Source organism: Carassius gibelio, chromosome B1, assembly GCF_023724105.1.
Source record: "Carassius gibelio isolate Cgi1373 ecotype wild population from Czech Republic chromosome B1, carGib1.2-hapl.c, whole genome shotgun sequence".
NCBI classification, from domain to species: Eukaryota; Metazoa; Chordata; class Actinopteri; order Cypriniformes; family Cyprinidae; genus Carassius; species Carassius gibelio.
In genome coordinates this window covers 31,531,631-31,546,568 of record NC_068396.1, presented here as the reverse complement: position 1 = coordinate 31,546,568, position 14,938 = coordinate 31,531,631, and the positions used below count along the sequence as shown (strand labels likewise).

General features: G+C 38.4%; 1 protein-coding gene across 1 annotated transcript in view; it reads left to right on the top strand.

Moving 5' to 3' along the window:
- Positions 1 to 14,938, top strand: part of pkd1a (polycystic kidney disease 1a) — a 73,908-nt gene that overhangs the window by 39,884 nt on the left and 19,086 nt on the right. Inside the window, exons 18-28 of the mRNA XM_052546043.1 lie at positions 1,134 to 1,286; positions 2,621 to 2,761; positions 4,007 to 4,295; positions 5,145 to 5,361; positions 5,443 to 5,602; positions 5,680 to 5,838; positions 5,940 to 6,084; positions 6,535 to 7,245; positions 8,560 to 8,722; positions 9,023 to 9,284; positions 9,994 to 10,189. Coding sequence (XP_052402003.1) covers positions 1,134 to 1,286; positions 2,621 to 2,761; positions 4,007 to 4,295; positions 5,145 to 5,361; positions 5,443 to 5,602; positions 5,680 to 5,838; positions 5,940 to 6,084; positions 6,535 to 7,245; positions 8,560 to 8,722; positions 9,023 to 9,284; positions 9,994 to 10,189 — 2,596 coding nt within the window. The remainder of the gene's footprint in view (positions 1 to 1,133; positions 1,287 to 2,620; positions 2,762 to 4,006; positions 4,296 to 5,144; positions 5,362 to 5,442; positions 5,603 to 5,679; positions 5,839 to 5,939; positions 6,085 to 6,534; positions 7,246 to 8,559; positions 8,723 to 9,022; positions 9,285 to 9,993; positions 10,190 to 14,938) is intronic.

Below are 14,938 nucleotides of genomic sequence, written 5' to 3'. Positions count from 1 at the left end.
TTTGTATTGGTCTCTAAGACCTTAGTTAGCTTGTTCATTTGGGTTTAGTTGGGACTGGAGCTATACTCTGCTGGAAATCGTCCCTCCAGGATCAGGATTGGACCTCCCTAACTTAAGATGTAAAATAGCAATAGACATAAGAACTAATGTTGGTGCTTAGATGCATCTAATATGTGAAGCACCTTGTTGTGTATGGATGTTCATGCAGTACTCTTAACGGTCTTAAGCTGAACAATCCAATTTTTTGAGTTTTTTTCCCCTGGAAATGATCAGTGGATGAAAAAGTAAAATAAAGACACTAGTTGAGAGATGGTTTGAGAGATTGAATAATTGGCACTAAAACAATGAACAATCAAGTGCTTATATTCACTGAGCTCTTTTAGTCATATTTGAGAGCTAAAAGCTCTTAACAGATATGTGAAGGTGTGAAATTGAGAGTTGTTTGAGTATGCTAGGGACATCTAGTATCAGAGGCTTAACTTTGCACACAGCAGCTCAGAAAGATAAAATATGTGTAGTACGTGCCCCAAACGTGGATGTTTGGGTGGTGTCTACTTGAGATCAGTTACATAACTAGCAGCGGATAAACTCAGCATTCCTTAGAGATATCCATGCCATCAGAATCACAGCCAGAGGGAAGCCAGAGATTCCTGCTTTTTATTAAAACATTTTGTCACTGACAGAAATTCAAAGGAATATTGTATTAAGTATAATGAAATATTTCAAGCACCACTGGCACCAAAAAATTACGCTTTAGTCCCAGCTAAAATGTATGAATGTCATTCCATTAGATGATCAGATTAAAAACAAAACAAAAAAACAGGTGGCATTTATGTGAGCACACTTTAAGCAAAATGCATCTCAAAATAAAAATGTTAGGTTCTAAATGATAATGCAGTAGATTGCAAAATGTAGACTTTGTATACTTTGTTGGTGTCAAACGTGTATTCGAGATGCACAGGCATGGTCAGTGATTAAAATGCTATTAGAAAACTCATTAGGGAAAGCCATTAAACAACAAAGGTACCAAAACTTGTTTGATGATTATGCTCTTGTCTTGTATATCTTGAGGCAGGTAAATGAGTCGATTAATTACCATCTGCAGTGATTCTGTCTTTAACTTCACCCTGCAGGGCCCAGCTCACTGCTCCACTTTGCATTTCGGGTTGGGTCCGAGCGACCCGGTTCTGGGAATCTCTGGTTCTGAACTGGAGGTAGATGTTGAGTATACCTTTCGCTTGACCGTCAGCAAAGAAGGAATGACCCCAGAGTCCACAAACCAAACAGTGAGTGCTCTTGTTGATTACTGACTTCCAGCTTTTCTTCATAGCAAATATGCTGCATATACAAATATATCTTGTTATTTATATTTTCTTGTCAGCTGTTTTTCACCATTGCTCGTACAGATGTTTATACTCCAAAATACATCTCATCAAATTTAATTTTTTTTTATGTTTTTAATCTTTTAAATAAAATGTTGGATTTTTTCATGCATTAAACCTGCATCTTATTCAACAGCTACCTGCAGTCCAGTTTAAGCATCTTCAAAGTGCACTGAATAGAGCTCTGTGATATTTTAATGAAGTCATTGTCACTCTTTTCAGTGCAAACATGCCTCTTTTCTATGTAAATTAGGCTCATTATAGAATACTAATTATCCACAATCAAAAACTCAGGCCATTTTGAACGGCACATTTAACGTCACGCTGTTACAGCCTCATGGAAAGCTGCCAGTAAACAGATTTGAATTTAAAAGAAAAACTTGTTTACAGTTTCTAGCGATCGTGGCCACAGTAAATAATCAAATCATGAACAAAAGCAAGTGAGATGTGAAATCGTGCCTTTTTCTGGGGTGTGTATTTGTGCTTTTACCTGATATGCATACTTTCAACAGAGAAGTGTGAGCTAAAACAATGCAGTGCATGTAAATTAGCAAAAGTATTAGTGGTTGATATTCATTATTAGCGTTTCCCGCCTTTTTGTTTTGTTCTGCATTATTCAAATTAGTTGCTATCATCATTACAGAATGTTAATTTGTATTTAGCCTACTCTGTATTTGGCTGTAATTACGTAGATGAATGTAGTGATGTAGATGAAACTCATTTCACTCGCTGAATTGAAATGCTTTGACGGATGCTAAAGGGAATATTTCACGAGATTTAACTTCGAAGGTCTGCTTGCTTCAAGCTCAACAGAGTGGGGAATTTGCCAGTCTCAGTGCTAACATTGTTAATATTTAAATCAGTAGAAAGAATGAGAGATTTTGAAATGAATTGATTCGAGAAATTAATCAGATTCCATGGTCAACAGAAAACGTAATTGCATAATTCAAAACGCTAGTTCACCCCAAAAATGAAAAATCTGTCATTAATCATTAAACCTTCTTTCATCTTCAGAACACACATTAGATTTCTGACCCTGCATAGACAGCAACACAACTATCACATTCAATTTTAACAATGTCCTTACTATTTTTCTGTGCCTTGAACATTTTAGTTACATTGCAGTCTATGGAAGGTCAGAAAGCTCTCGGATTTCATAAAAAAAAAAAACCTGTGCAAGGGTCTTGCGGGTTTGGGATTTAATTCTTTTGTTGTTCTGTCTCTTCTCCTTGTCACAGGTGTGGGTGCAAAGCGGTCGCATCCCAATGGTGTCGCTGGAGTGTGTGTCGTGCAAAGCTCAGTCTCGCTACGAGATCAGTCAGAGCTCTTATGTGTACCTGGCTGGCACCTGCAATAACTGTCACAGCTCACACAGAGGGGTGAGAACAATCACACTCATGACACACTCTCATCAATCACAGGGTTACTATTAAACCACTGTTGCCTACAGAAACCTGCAAAATATAATAACTCTTCGAGCAGTTTTTCACAATACTCCCTGCTGTTTCAGATAGGTTTTGATGCTCAAGTAGATCTCTGAAGGACATCATGGAATCAAAATTTGGACTTTTCATGTCTTTTAAGTTTTTTGGCGGGTGAAAGTTTTAATTTCTTTATCTTTTAGTTTTCCAAAAAGCATGGAAGGCATTATATAATTTGTCCCTAGGATTAACTCTTTCCTCATACAGTCTGAATGTTGGGGATGACATATTAGGATTTAGTGAGTCACTCTTGCCTTATTTATTAGAGGAAACATACCATCATAATTTGTCAAAGAGCGCTGTGCATTGGGAGATAGCGGCATGATGTCATTCTAGAATGCTCTCTCTTTTTTCGCAGGCATTCCTCGTCTTCTCATAATGTTTAGACTGAGACTCGAGTGATGTTATGGTTATGGGAACCGGAGGGAGGGGAGACCTCAGTGGGTGTACAGGATGATGTCATCATTATGATGTGATGTGTTCCACTGCATTAGCCGTTAACGACATGCTAAGCCTCATTAAACATGCACAGACATTTGCTTGGTGACCTAACAGTCAAACACTCCTTCCCCTTGGACTGGTTCCCATGAACCAGAAACTGTAAATATTAGGGTACAATTCAGGGATGCTAATCTAGTGCTGCAAACACTCGGTCTGAGATGAGTGATGGAGGTCACTGCAAGGTTACTATAAAAGCAGCTTGGAGCTTATTAAAAATAACATAATTTGAAATAAAGTGATAAAAAAAACAGTTTTAATATTAACTAGAATTTTAAAATGAGAATACAACAAATACAGTACCACTTTTAAATAATTATATAATGTATAAAATGCAATTATACTTCTATTAAAATAATTTATTAAATTAGATAATATTAATTAGATTTGTTAATTAATTTAATAATCTGCTCCATCATATAAATACATAAAAGTGGCATGGAAATACAAAGCCATTCCTAAAGGTATGAATGTTTTTGTAACTACATAAAAGTTTATATGCATATAAAATAAGTTTTTAAATGCATTATGAGTGTTTTGCATTTATTTAATAATTAACTTTATTATCAAGAAACTTAAGTTAAAATAATAATATGGAAATGACTGGGAAGTATCAGTGACGTGTGCGCGGTCTGTTGTTGTTAGCGGTGGACGGCGATGACCGGAGGGAACGAGACGCTGGTGCTGGATCTGAACACCACCACCACGGGCAGCGACAGCATGAACCTGGTCCTCCGACAGGGCATCCTCCGTGACGGAAACTCCTACATATTCAGCCTCCACGTGACCGATGACAGCATGGACCGCGAGGGCGTGGCCTACATCGAGCTCCACCCCAACCTGCCTCCAGCCGGCGGGACGTGTTCTCTGTGGGCGGATGGCGACGGGCCTCAGGTGCGCACGCTGCTGGAGAGAGTGCACTTCAACTGCTCAGGTGAGACTGGAGACGAAGGACTGAACATTTACAGTAAAAAACCTTTAGCAACATTTGAGGGTTTATGGATTTATGGTTCTGGGCCGAAACTGCTTGCTGTCTGGGAGAAGGTCAATACTATATACTATATCTATATATATATATATAGATAGATAGAAGGTGCACAGTGTCATTCACACAAACACTACGCACATGAACACAACAACATTAGATGTAAAATGCAAACCTGATAAATGTAACTGATAAGAAAAAATAAGAGGAAACATAGTTATTTCACAGAAAGAACATCAAATTTGAAATGCAACACAGGGAATTTCCGGGAACACCAATTTACAGTTTTTCACTCAAAATTATGCATACTTTTTCACACACAAAATGTATTTTATGAAATGTCTATTACAGTTTTTCACCTTACATAGTAGGGGAACTTACTGTAGAAATTTCACAGTTTTTTACTGTTAAAATCACAATCATTTTTACAGTGTAATGCTGGGTTCATAGCAAATACCAGTGTTTATTTTTGTTATGATATAAATTTTTAGATATACCACAGTACTGGTGTATGTCGCTTAAAGGGGTGGTTCACTGTATTTCTCTAGGCTTGATTGTGTGTATGGGGTGAAGTGTAATGTGCTAATGCTTCGATTTTAAACAAACATATTATTTTTTAAAAATAATTTACCTTTATTTTACACCACTCTGCCCTTCTCTGAGAAATGCACTGATCATTTCCTGCTTCTATGAAGCCCCTCCCTCAAAAATAGGCATTGGGCTCTGATTGGTTAGCTAGCCCAGTTCAGTTAAAAGTTTATTTTAGATACATTTTTGGTCATGGTGTCTGGTTTTCAGGCTACACTGATATGGACGAGGCCGAGTCTCCGCTGGTGTATAGTCTGCTGGCGGAGCGCTGCTCTAAGAAGGACTGCGAGGAGTTCTGTGTGTATAAAGGCACGAGTCCCGAACATTCAGCCTTCCTGCCCCCCGGCTTCAGCTCGACCCAGTACCAGGTGTCTGTGAGTGTCGTGGTGGAGGACCACCAGGGGGCGACAGTCACGCCCCTCAACAAGTAAGACACGGTCTGGCAGGAAGACTTCCTGTGTTCTGCTCTTTGCTGGCAGCGCTGTGAATGGTTTGTGATGTGTGTCAGGTCGATGGAGGTGGTGCTGCCGGCGGTTCCTGACGAATTCAGCAGTCTCCCTCACTGGCTCAGCAATCTGACCGACTCCACCCTCAGGGAGCTGCTCCATCAGGGAGACTCACAGAGAGTACGGGAGCTGTCGCTCGCCCTCATCACCGTCCTCAATGAGGTGAGACCCGCCATCCATCCATCCACCTGTCGTGTGTTTCTCCATAAGCTCATCTTGTGTGTGTGTCTGTGTGTCAGTATGAGCAGGGTGTTTCCCGTAGACATGAGCGTGTGTCCAAGACAGAGCATCAGTATCGCGTGAGCGTCAGAGGAAACATCACCAGAGCGCTGACGTCACTGGACCTCACCACCGTCAGTGACATCCAGCAGACATCAGCGGCGCTCGCGCAGTGCACGGTGAGACGAGAGAGACACACTCACATCAGCTCAACCCTGAAGCACTTCAGGAGACATGTGACCAAGTGAATAGAGTCTGTCTCGTATGTGTTTGTTTGCAGGCTGTGAGTCGAGAGTTTGTGTGTGAAGAGTGTCAGAACAGCACTCTGGACAAACTAGAGTCGATGTTAGAGATCCTGCAGACAGACACCAAACAGGGCACAGTCACCCCGACCGAGATAGCAGACAACATCCTTAATATCATGGGTAACACACACACACACACACACACACACTCAGACTCCAAACACAATCATCTGTTTCATGGCTGTGTTATGCTAACAGAGTCACAAAGCAACAGACAACCCCAGAGGCAACAAGCTGTTACTGTTTACATGTTTTCATTTTTCTCTCTTCTGACTGAAGTTCCTTGCACACTGAGTCTGAAATTGTATGTTTTTTTTTACTTGATTTATCTTCATCCTGGATTTTTTTTTCTGAACAGTGTGATTAATTACAATTAATTTTATTGATTTATCGCCATGCAACTAATTTTTGATTTAAATATTATTTATTTTTTGATAGCAACATTAAATCAAATTCTAATCAGTCTTATAGCACTTATATCACTCCACTTTTTGGTCTTTCGTGGAGCCTGCTGGTTTTCAGTGTTCCTCCAGTCAGTAACCCAGACCTCCACACTGTCTCCTCCCTCAGGTGGCCTGATCCAGCAGGTGAGCCAGACTGCCTCCTCTCCTCCTCCGGAGTCAGAGGACCGTGAAGACCTCACCCAGCCGCCTCCGCTTCTGTTAGAGGAGCAGCAGCATCACCCGCTGCGGGTGGCCGCTAAAGCCTACACCCTGTCCTCCGTCCTCATGCAGATCCTCATGCTGGGCCGCGTCCTGAACGAGGAGCCGCTGATCCTCCACGGGGCAGAGATCATCGCCGCCGGCAAACGTGTGGACCCTCAGAGCCTGCTCTGCTACGGCGAGAGCGACGCGGCCGAGTGCCGCCGTTTCTCCATCCCGCGAGCCTTCAACAGCAGTCTGGGACGGGCAGCAGGGGGCGCTCTGGCGCCCAGCAGCGAGGACGGCATCGTGCAGCTGCTGTTCCAAGTGGAGCCCAATCCGTTCCCGTTCAACTACATCGCCAATTACACCGTGTCCACGGAGGTGGCGTCCATGGAGTTTCGCACGGTGAACGGCACGCAGATTCCCATCTCAGAACTGGAAGACAGTCATGCCATAACGGTTGCCGTTAATAACGGGAGTGGGGCTGGGCCGAACGGGAACGGATTGGAGACCGTCCTGCCGCCGGCGGGAGCCGAGAACATCAGCCGCTGTGATTCAGTCATCGTGAGGGTGAGCACGAGGAACACCAACAGACAAGCGGCAATCTACGTCCAACTCAACTTCACCGTACTAGACGGTAAGACCTTCAACACAAGGGGGAGCCACTGAGAATAAGAAACGGTGTGAGAAAAAAATAAAGGTGTCATACTAAGAAAAAATATATACAAAATAAAAGTAAAAAAATATACAGTGTATTTATATTATTTAAAAAATATTATTTTATTATAAGATTATTTATCTGTGATTAGCTCAAGAAAAATGTCCTGCAAATTATAGATTTACAGTAGTGGGCTGCTTCTGTTAATCATTAGTTAATGATTTGTAAAGGTATCACTATGTTATGACTTAGGCATATGACTAATTGATTAATTCAAAATCAATAGCCACAATGACATATTAGTTAACAATTAGTTAATAGTTCTGTGCCTCAACAAGTAAGATCATAAGAAAATGATACCTTTGTAAATCATTAACTAGTGATTCATTAAAGCAGACAACTGGAAGTTGAAATGCATGCTTCAACACATTGTGGTTATTAACATATGAATTTACTTCATTCGTTAATATAATATGTTATTAGGGAATTAATGCTTTATGACACTTTTAACTAATAATAATTTATGGATTACTTAATCTACAAATCATAAAGAGTGTTCATTAATTGCTGATGCCAGTAATCATTAATAAATGGTTTAGTCCATCATGAGTTATACACTCATGATTATCTGTGCATTAGTTAAGCATTATTTAATGCATATTTGTGCACCCATATTGTAAAGTATTAACAAGTGTTCTAACTATTTTGGCCACCACTGTATATTTTCTTTCTGTTAAAAACGTATAACAAAAAAAAATATAATAATAACAATTAATCTCATGTTATCCGATCAGTATTTTGAAAGCTGCATGAGAAAATATCATCATATTGTGAAATGTCCAATAATAAATAAATTAATAAACAAACATATTTCATGATATTATATATATATATATATATATATATATATATATATATATATATATATATATATATATATATAATTATTATAATTATTATTATTTTTATTATTATTATAGTGGTTTTAAATATTTTAAATGAGCTTTATTTTTATTTTTTATCACTTATATTTTTCTCAATTTTAATTCAAGCTTTATTACAGGAACCCCTCAGGGTTCATTTTAGTTTAGCCAAATAAACCAACTAGTCGACTAACTGGAACAATTACTAGTTATTACAGCACATGGTCAGTGTAATGCATTGTAAAGGTTAGCGTTATTTCTTCTCGTTGGAGGGGAAATAGCATTTTCAGGGATATTCATCCTCCTTTTGAGTGTTTCTTGTTTTGATTTATCTCTTAAGAGCTCTTTCTTCTCGCCCCTGTGTCCTCAGATCCTCCGGAGAAGTGGGTATTGGATCCATTCATCACAGCGTATCTACACACCTCCGAATGGCCCAATGAATACAACAGCACTGACAGGAAACGCATCACGCTTAATATGACACGGGGGCGGGACCTGGACCACCGACTCTACACTTTCTTCTTGTCTCCAAAGTAAGGCTCTTGCTAATGTTTGGATGCTTCTCGATGCTGCATGGTTTATACAGGAAGTGCATGTTAGGCCAGTCATCTATAATAAATGAATAAATTCATTATTATCAGCGGTGAAGATGAGTGTTTCACAAAACACAAAGAGAGCGCCTCATCCTGTCCAATATAAACTCCAAATAAAATACATTTTGTAAATTATGTCTGTGATTTTGAGGCCAATAAAATAAAAGCATTAGTGATTACGCTCCACTAAAAACACAAATGAGCTTTGTCTTCTACTGTCTGATGTGTGTTCTCCATCAGGTCCTATGACACCACGCGTGATCACTTCATTAACGTGACGGTGGGCTGCGGCGCAGATGATCCGGCTCTGATCCGGCTGGAGGTGGCCGTGTTCACCTCGCTGTGTCAGTATTTCAGTGAAAGCACCAGTCAGTGGAGGACGGACGGCATGGATCCGCTTCCTGAGACCAGCGTGAGCCGAGCCGTGTGTCGCACACATCATCTCACCGCTTTCGCCGCCAGCCTGTTCGTCCCCGCCGACGCCGTCTCCTTCATCATTCCTGTGAGCAGCACAACTCAACTTCTCCTTTCAGAAGATTGGTTTTGAATTCACCTTAATTCTGTCCAGACACAGGAGTAATGATTCTTCAGAATACACTAGTCAACATATGAAGTGGTTTAAAACCTTTCATCAGAGTTCTCCTAAAACCTAAATGCATTCTTGTCTTAGGACAACTTTGATTACGTTTTTTGATCCACTTCAAATGTTAACTACTATCTATCTATATATATATATATATATATATATATCATTCTGTTGTTTTAAATTTATTTTATTTTAAATGAACATTTCTCTTTATATTTTACTATTTTAGTAGTATGTTTCTTTACATTTTTGTATTTCTATTATTCTGAAGCTTAATATGTACAAAATGTTATTTTAAAAGTTCATATAATTTAATTGTTTTTTTATATTATATTATATTATATTATATTAGAATTAAAAATGTTAAAGTTACATAAATTAGTGAATTTAATTTAATTTTTTATTTTTTGTGTGCATTTTCAAAAATATTTTTATGTCCGGGTCATTGTTGTAATGTTGTATTTACCACTATGCTTGACGTATATTATGTAAAAAAATTAATGTTTTATTATTTTTATATTTTAATCTGAAGTTTCATATATATAAAATGTTAATTTAAAAGACATTTATTTATGAATTTTATATAGTTTTTAAAGCTAGATTTTATGTGTCTGGTCCCTGTCAGGAGCGTTCGGTGACTCGTAGTCTGGTGGTGGTGCTGCTGTGTGTGATGGTACTGCTGTGTTACGTTGTGGCCGGGGCTGTACTGCACAAGCTGGATCAGATGGACCTGAGACGGGCCTCTGTGGTGCCTCTGTGTGGGAAGGACGGGCTGTACAAGTACGAGATCCAGGTCAAGACCGGCTGGGCCTACGGGGCAGGTGAGACGGTTAGGACAGGACGTGTTAAAGGGACTGGCTCTGCCTCACTGTACACCGGTGTCTGTTAAGGTCAAGAATTTATGGCCAAAAAAGGCCATTGTCTATTATCAATAGTGTAGATATCACCAACTTCAACATGAGTGAATTTTGTGTGTGGTTAAAATTGCATAGATTACTAGATAAATTCTTAAAAACATTTAGTTGTTTTTTTATGTCTATATTGTGAATTAGTTTTTATTTTTGCATTTTCCATTTTTAATTTTAGTTACAGTTTTAGCTATTTTGTTGTGTGTTTTTGTCATTTTTAAATATGTCTGTTTAGTTTTAGTTCATTTTTATTTCCATTTTAGTTTTACTTATTTTACTATACCATGTTATAGTTCATAGAATAGTGTATTCTTTTTCAATTAATGTTCATTTTATTTCAAGTAACTCTTTTCTTTAATGTGTCATGAAAATATTATATATATATATATACAATTTGAAATAGTTTTTATTTTTGTATTTCACATTTAGTTTCGATTTTCGATCAAATATGAATAATTGTGTTGTGTTTTTGTCCTTTTTTCATTTTATCATTTACTCGTTTTTGTACCAATTTAGTTTTTATTTGGTAGTTTTTATTTAGGGTCCATGTACTTTTGCGTCCATTCTTTTTTCTGTTTTTAACCATGACGAGAAAAATAAAATATAAACGCTTGTTGTATTTTAAGCAAAAAAAGTTACATTCAAATTTTTGAATTAGAACTGTATTCAGAACATTCTACGAAAAAATTTATATTGACTTATTTTCAGATTTTTGTTTATGACTTTTTGCACCTTTACTTTACATTTATAAAATACACAAATTAATATCGAATAAAAGCGAATTGTACTAGTTTTCTGAGGCCAAATTAGTGACCCGGAAATATTTTTTCCCGCACCATTGAATGCGAAGCACCATGTCTCATGAACCCATAGACAGTAAAAGAAATGGACACAGCGACCCCATTGGAACTCAATTGAACCAGTGAAGTCCATTTTTAGCGTTTTTTAGCACTTCCGTTTCTGAAACGCAGACTCAAACGAAGCTTGACGACGTCAGCAACCTGTCTGACAGATGTAAATCTTCTAGTAGCTGTGTGTGCAAACTGCCATCGTTAATCTTGCAGAGACGGCGAGCTTGAGCGGGGAGTTGTTTGTCGTGAGTGAGCAGGAGTAAGTTTGATGATTAATTATTTTGTGTAGTATTTTAAAATGTAACGCCAGTACGCCATATTAAGTTAATTGCCTGCGAGCTTCTCCTCCTGTCTGTACGGTAATGCGACAGAGAGTTGAGTGGTTATGACGCAATCGTTAGCCTATTTTTTACAAAAACTGTTTATACGGGGCCATAATGTAACATAGAAGGTAATGGAGCCCTTTATACATTGTCGTGTATCTTTAGAAATAAATAAAGGACAAACGGAGTCTTTAAACGCCTCAGATGTAAAGTTATTCGCTGTCAAAGTGACGCCGAAATGAATGGGAGTCAATGGGAATGCTAACGCAAGTGAAGTTCTGCTACAAGATGGCGGCACGCGGCCGAATTCAACTTCCGGTCGAGTTCCTTGCCGCCTGCTGGAACCGTACAGAGAAGTGATTTTGTACATGATTTTAAAACACCACACACGCTGAGCATCTGTCTCAAATTGGTGTTGGGCGAGGTTGTTCGGCGAGGACTGTTAGAAGATTTTGTGCCAGTCATGGTGTGAAACGGGAGGTTTCCGACACTCAGCTGGAGATAGCTGTATCGGCAGCAGTACAAGAAGTAAGTAATAAAATGCAATATCATTCATAAGATGGTAACCCTAACACACCTGCCGCAATAATTTCTTTCAGTAAGTCAACTTTGGCAAAAAGTGGTGGGGACATGGTGCACTTGCAAAGTATCTGTGTACGTGGGTACTATGCCATGATCCCGAGCTACCCGTAGTGCAACTAACACAAATTGCATATACATTACATTAAATAATTATCCAGAAGTTAGACAAGAATTATTTAAACTGTAGAAGTAAATGCTCTTATTATAGGCTTTAAATGGCATTTTAATGTTTGACAGCGATGATTTGGCTGCGATAACTCCACTTTGAATGTCATGAAATTCAATTCTTAAATAATAAAAAAGAAATAGCAAAAAAAATTAATGTAATTTTATGTAAATAATAATCTGTGGATTTGACCCAGAAGATGGCTTAGCAACATATACTGTCGGACTTCGAACACGGGCACGGCCAGCCAGTTTAAATAGATCCGATCCGTAGCCTACGCGGGCGGCTGACTCTGAGAACAAGGACGAAACATGTAGGCCTATTTTTTATCACTTCTATTAGAAGCGCAACGTTTAAAATAAACCATTTCACGCTCAGCTCTGCGGTTTAGCCTATCTTGTGACGGGAGAGTTGAAATATGTGGGTAAAACTACCCAAAACTGTGGGTAAAGCGCTACGCTACATGGAGATATTTTCTGCATTTATGGTTTAAAAAATACACAAAAAATCCCCAACTAGAGTCCACTCTCTGCCCTTTCCACCCATGCATGCTAAGTACTGTAGGATACACATCATTTCAGCGGATATTCCACAAAGCATCTCGAAAAAATAAACGATGTCAAGCAGCAAAGGTGTTTTCAGAAGAGCGCCTGTTTTAAGATTATTGAAATGTTTTGGCGAGCACACGGCCTGTTGTAAACAAAATTGATTTAAATTATTCTTTCCATCCCTCTAGACAGGACCAACCTACGGTCGTAAATTGATGACCGGTTATTTGACATCAAAGGGAATTCGAGCAGCAGAAAGTAGGGTTGGACAATAAATCGACCATATCATGAAATGCGATGCAGTGTAAGTTAGTTTGTTATTATGACTATTATTAATAATACTTATATTGCCCCAGGCTATTTAAATAGCATTAGGTACCACAAAATTACTGCTACAACAACATTTGCTTTATTATTATATTACATCATTTCTGCATTTTTTTAAATTGAGATTATACTATACAAGTTGTCCAAATGAAGTCATTAACTGCATCCACTCACAAATTTTTATATACATTTACAGTATGAAATTTACAAAATTATATAATTTTAGGAATTTACTGTATAAAACAGCCTGTTTAATTCCTTTCATTCATCAGAATCACACCATTGAGAGAATTTGGCCTGAAATAAACAACAGGGTTAGTTACCCTTCGAAGGAGGCTCTTTTTCAGCTGGTCGACCAAGAACTGATTGATATGGACTGCAACCTAACAAGATACTGTGTGTCTAACCTTGTCTGTCAGCTGTGTCATCTGGGCATTAGCAGGGTAGTAGAGGCATGGAACAACCACAGGATTCCTGCTATGCTAAATAATGTTTAAAAACTCTTGACAAGCAGTTGACATTTAAACATTTATTACAAGTTAACATGTCCCATTTACTACAGGAAATGGAATCCACGACCAGATTGCACAGGGTGGTTGTGCAAAAACAATGGAACTGAAGCAGCTGATCTGTACATGAACACTCTGGGATCATCTTTGACAAGGGTTTCGGCCTTTGGAACAGACCCTTTTACAAGTGAACACGAGAAGGCTACAGTGGAACAACTGTTTTCAGAAAAGTGGCCAGACATCACTTACTTGCTCAATAATACTTTCAACAAAAACTTTTTATTATCTTTTAAAGAGGCTTTGGTCTGTTTAGTAAATTTAACTCAAAGATACTCTTAAAGAGAATGCCTTCTAATTGTTCAATGCTGCTTTCCATCGAGTGTTTTTTCTAGAAACAAAATATTACACACAAATTTAAGCATCAACATGATGTTGATGTGGAAGTTCTTGTTTTAAGTAGTTGTGCAACAAAACTTTACACAACAACTGTCAAATAAACTACTGAACTAAACTTGAATTGCTGAACAGCTAAACATTTTTTCCTGGGTAATGTAGGCCTACTCTACCCTAATGATGTCACCAAGAGCTAACAAAGCTTCAGAGAGACCTGCTGCAAGAAAGATGTGGTTGCTAAGAGCTTCCTCTCTGCATTTTAAGCACTGTGATGAAGTAGCCATCCATTGATCAACACAAAGTTTACATCCGATCAGGCTTCTACAGCAGGTGGCAAATACTGGTTGATCGATGGGTCCTAAAAAACAAAATGTTACAAAAAAAAATTAAAAATCAGTTATTGTGCAGAGATGGGGTGTTTAAAAAAGGCAAACTTTATTATCCAACTACCTGGAAAAAGGTACATAAAGGGGCAGTTTCCAATTCCTGGAAAGGGTTTAGATTAATCCAGGACTAGGCCTTAGTTGGCATTGATAGATGTTAAGACATACAATTACAAGATGTTTTTAAATTTAGGCAGCTCAAACATGCATTTTCTGGGACTAGGATAAGCCCTGTCTGGGAAACCACCCCATAAACACAAATAATGATTATCTCATGCTATCAAAGCCCCACAATAATTACTCATATTGTTATAAACTCTTTTGTGATTTTTATTCATTTTCAGAAAGCAAATTAAAAAAATTTATGAAATGCAAGCGGTTTCTGTCCCTCATTTTAAAGTGAATACATCCAAACCCTTCCATCAGTTTATAAAGATATGGTTAACCTCTTACCTTTGCAGACTATGCAAGTGAAAGCTGCTTTTATTTTCTCTGTTTGGACTTCAGTCAAGGTTTTGGCAGGTGTTTGACTGGACAGCTCAGAAAGCTCTTTGATAGTTGAGATAACTTGCTGAAGGCC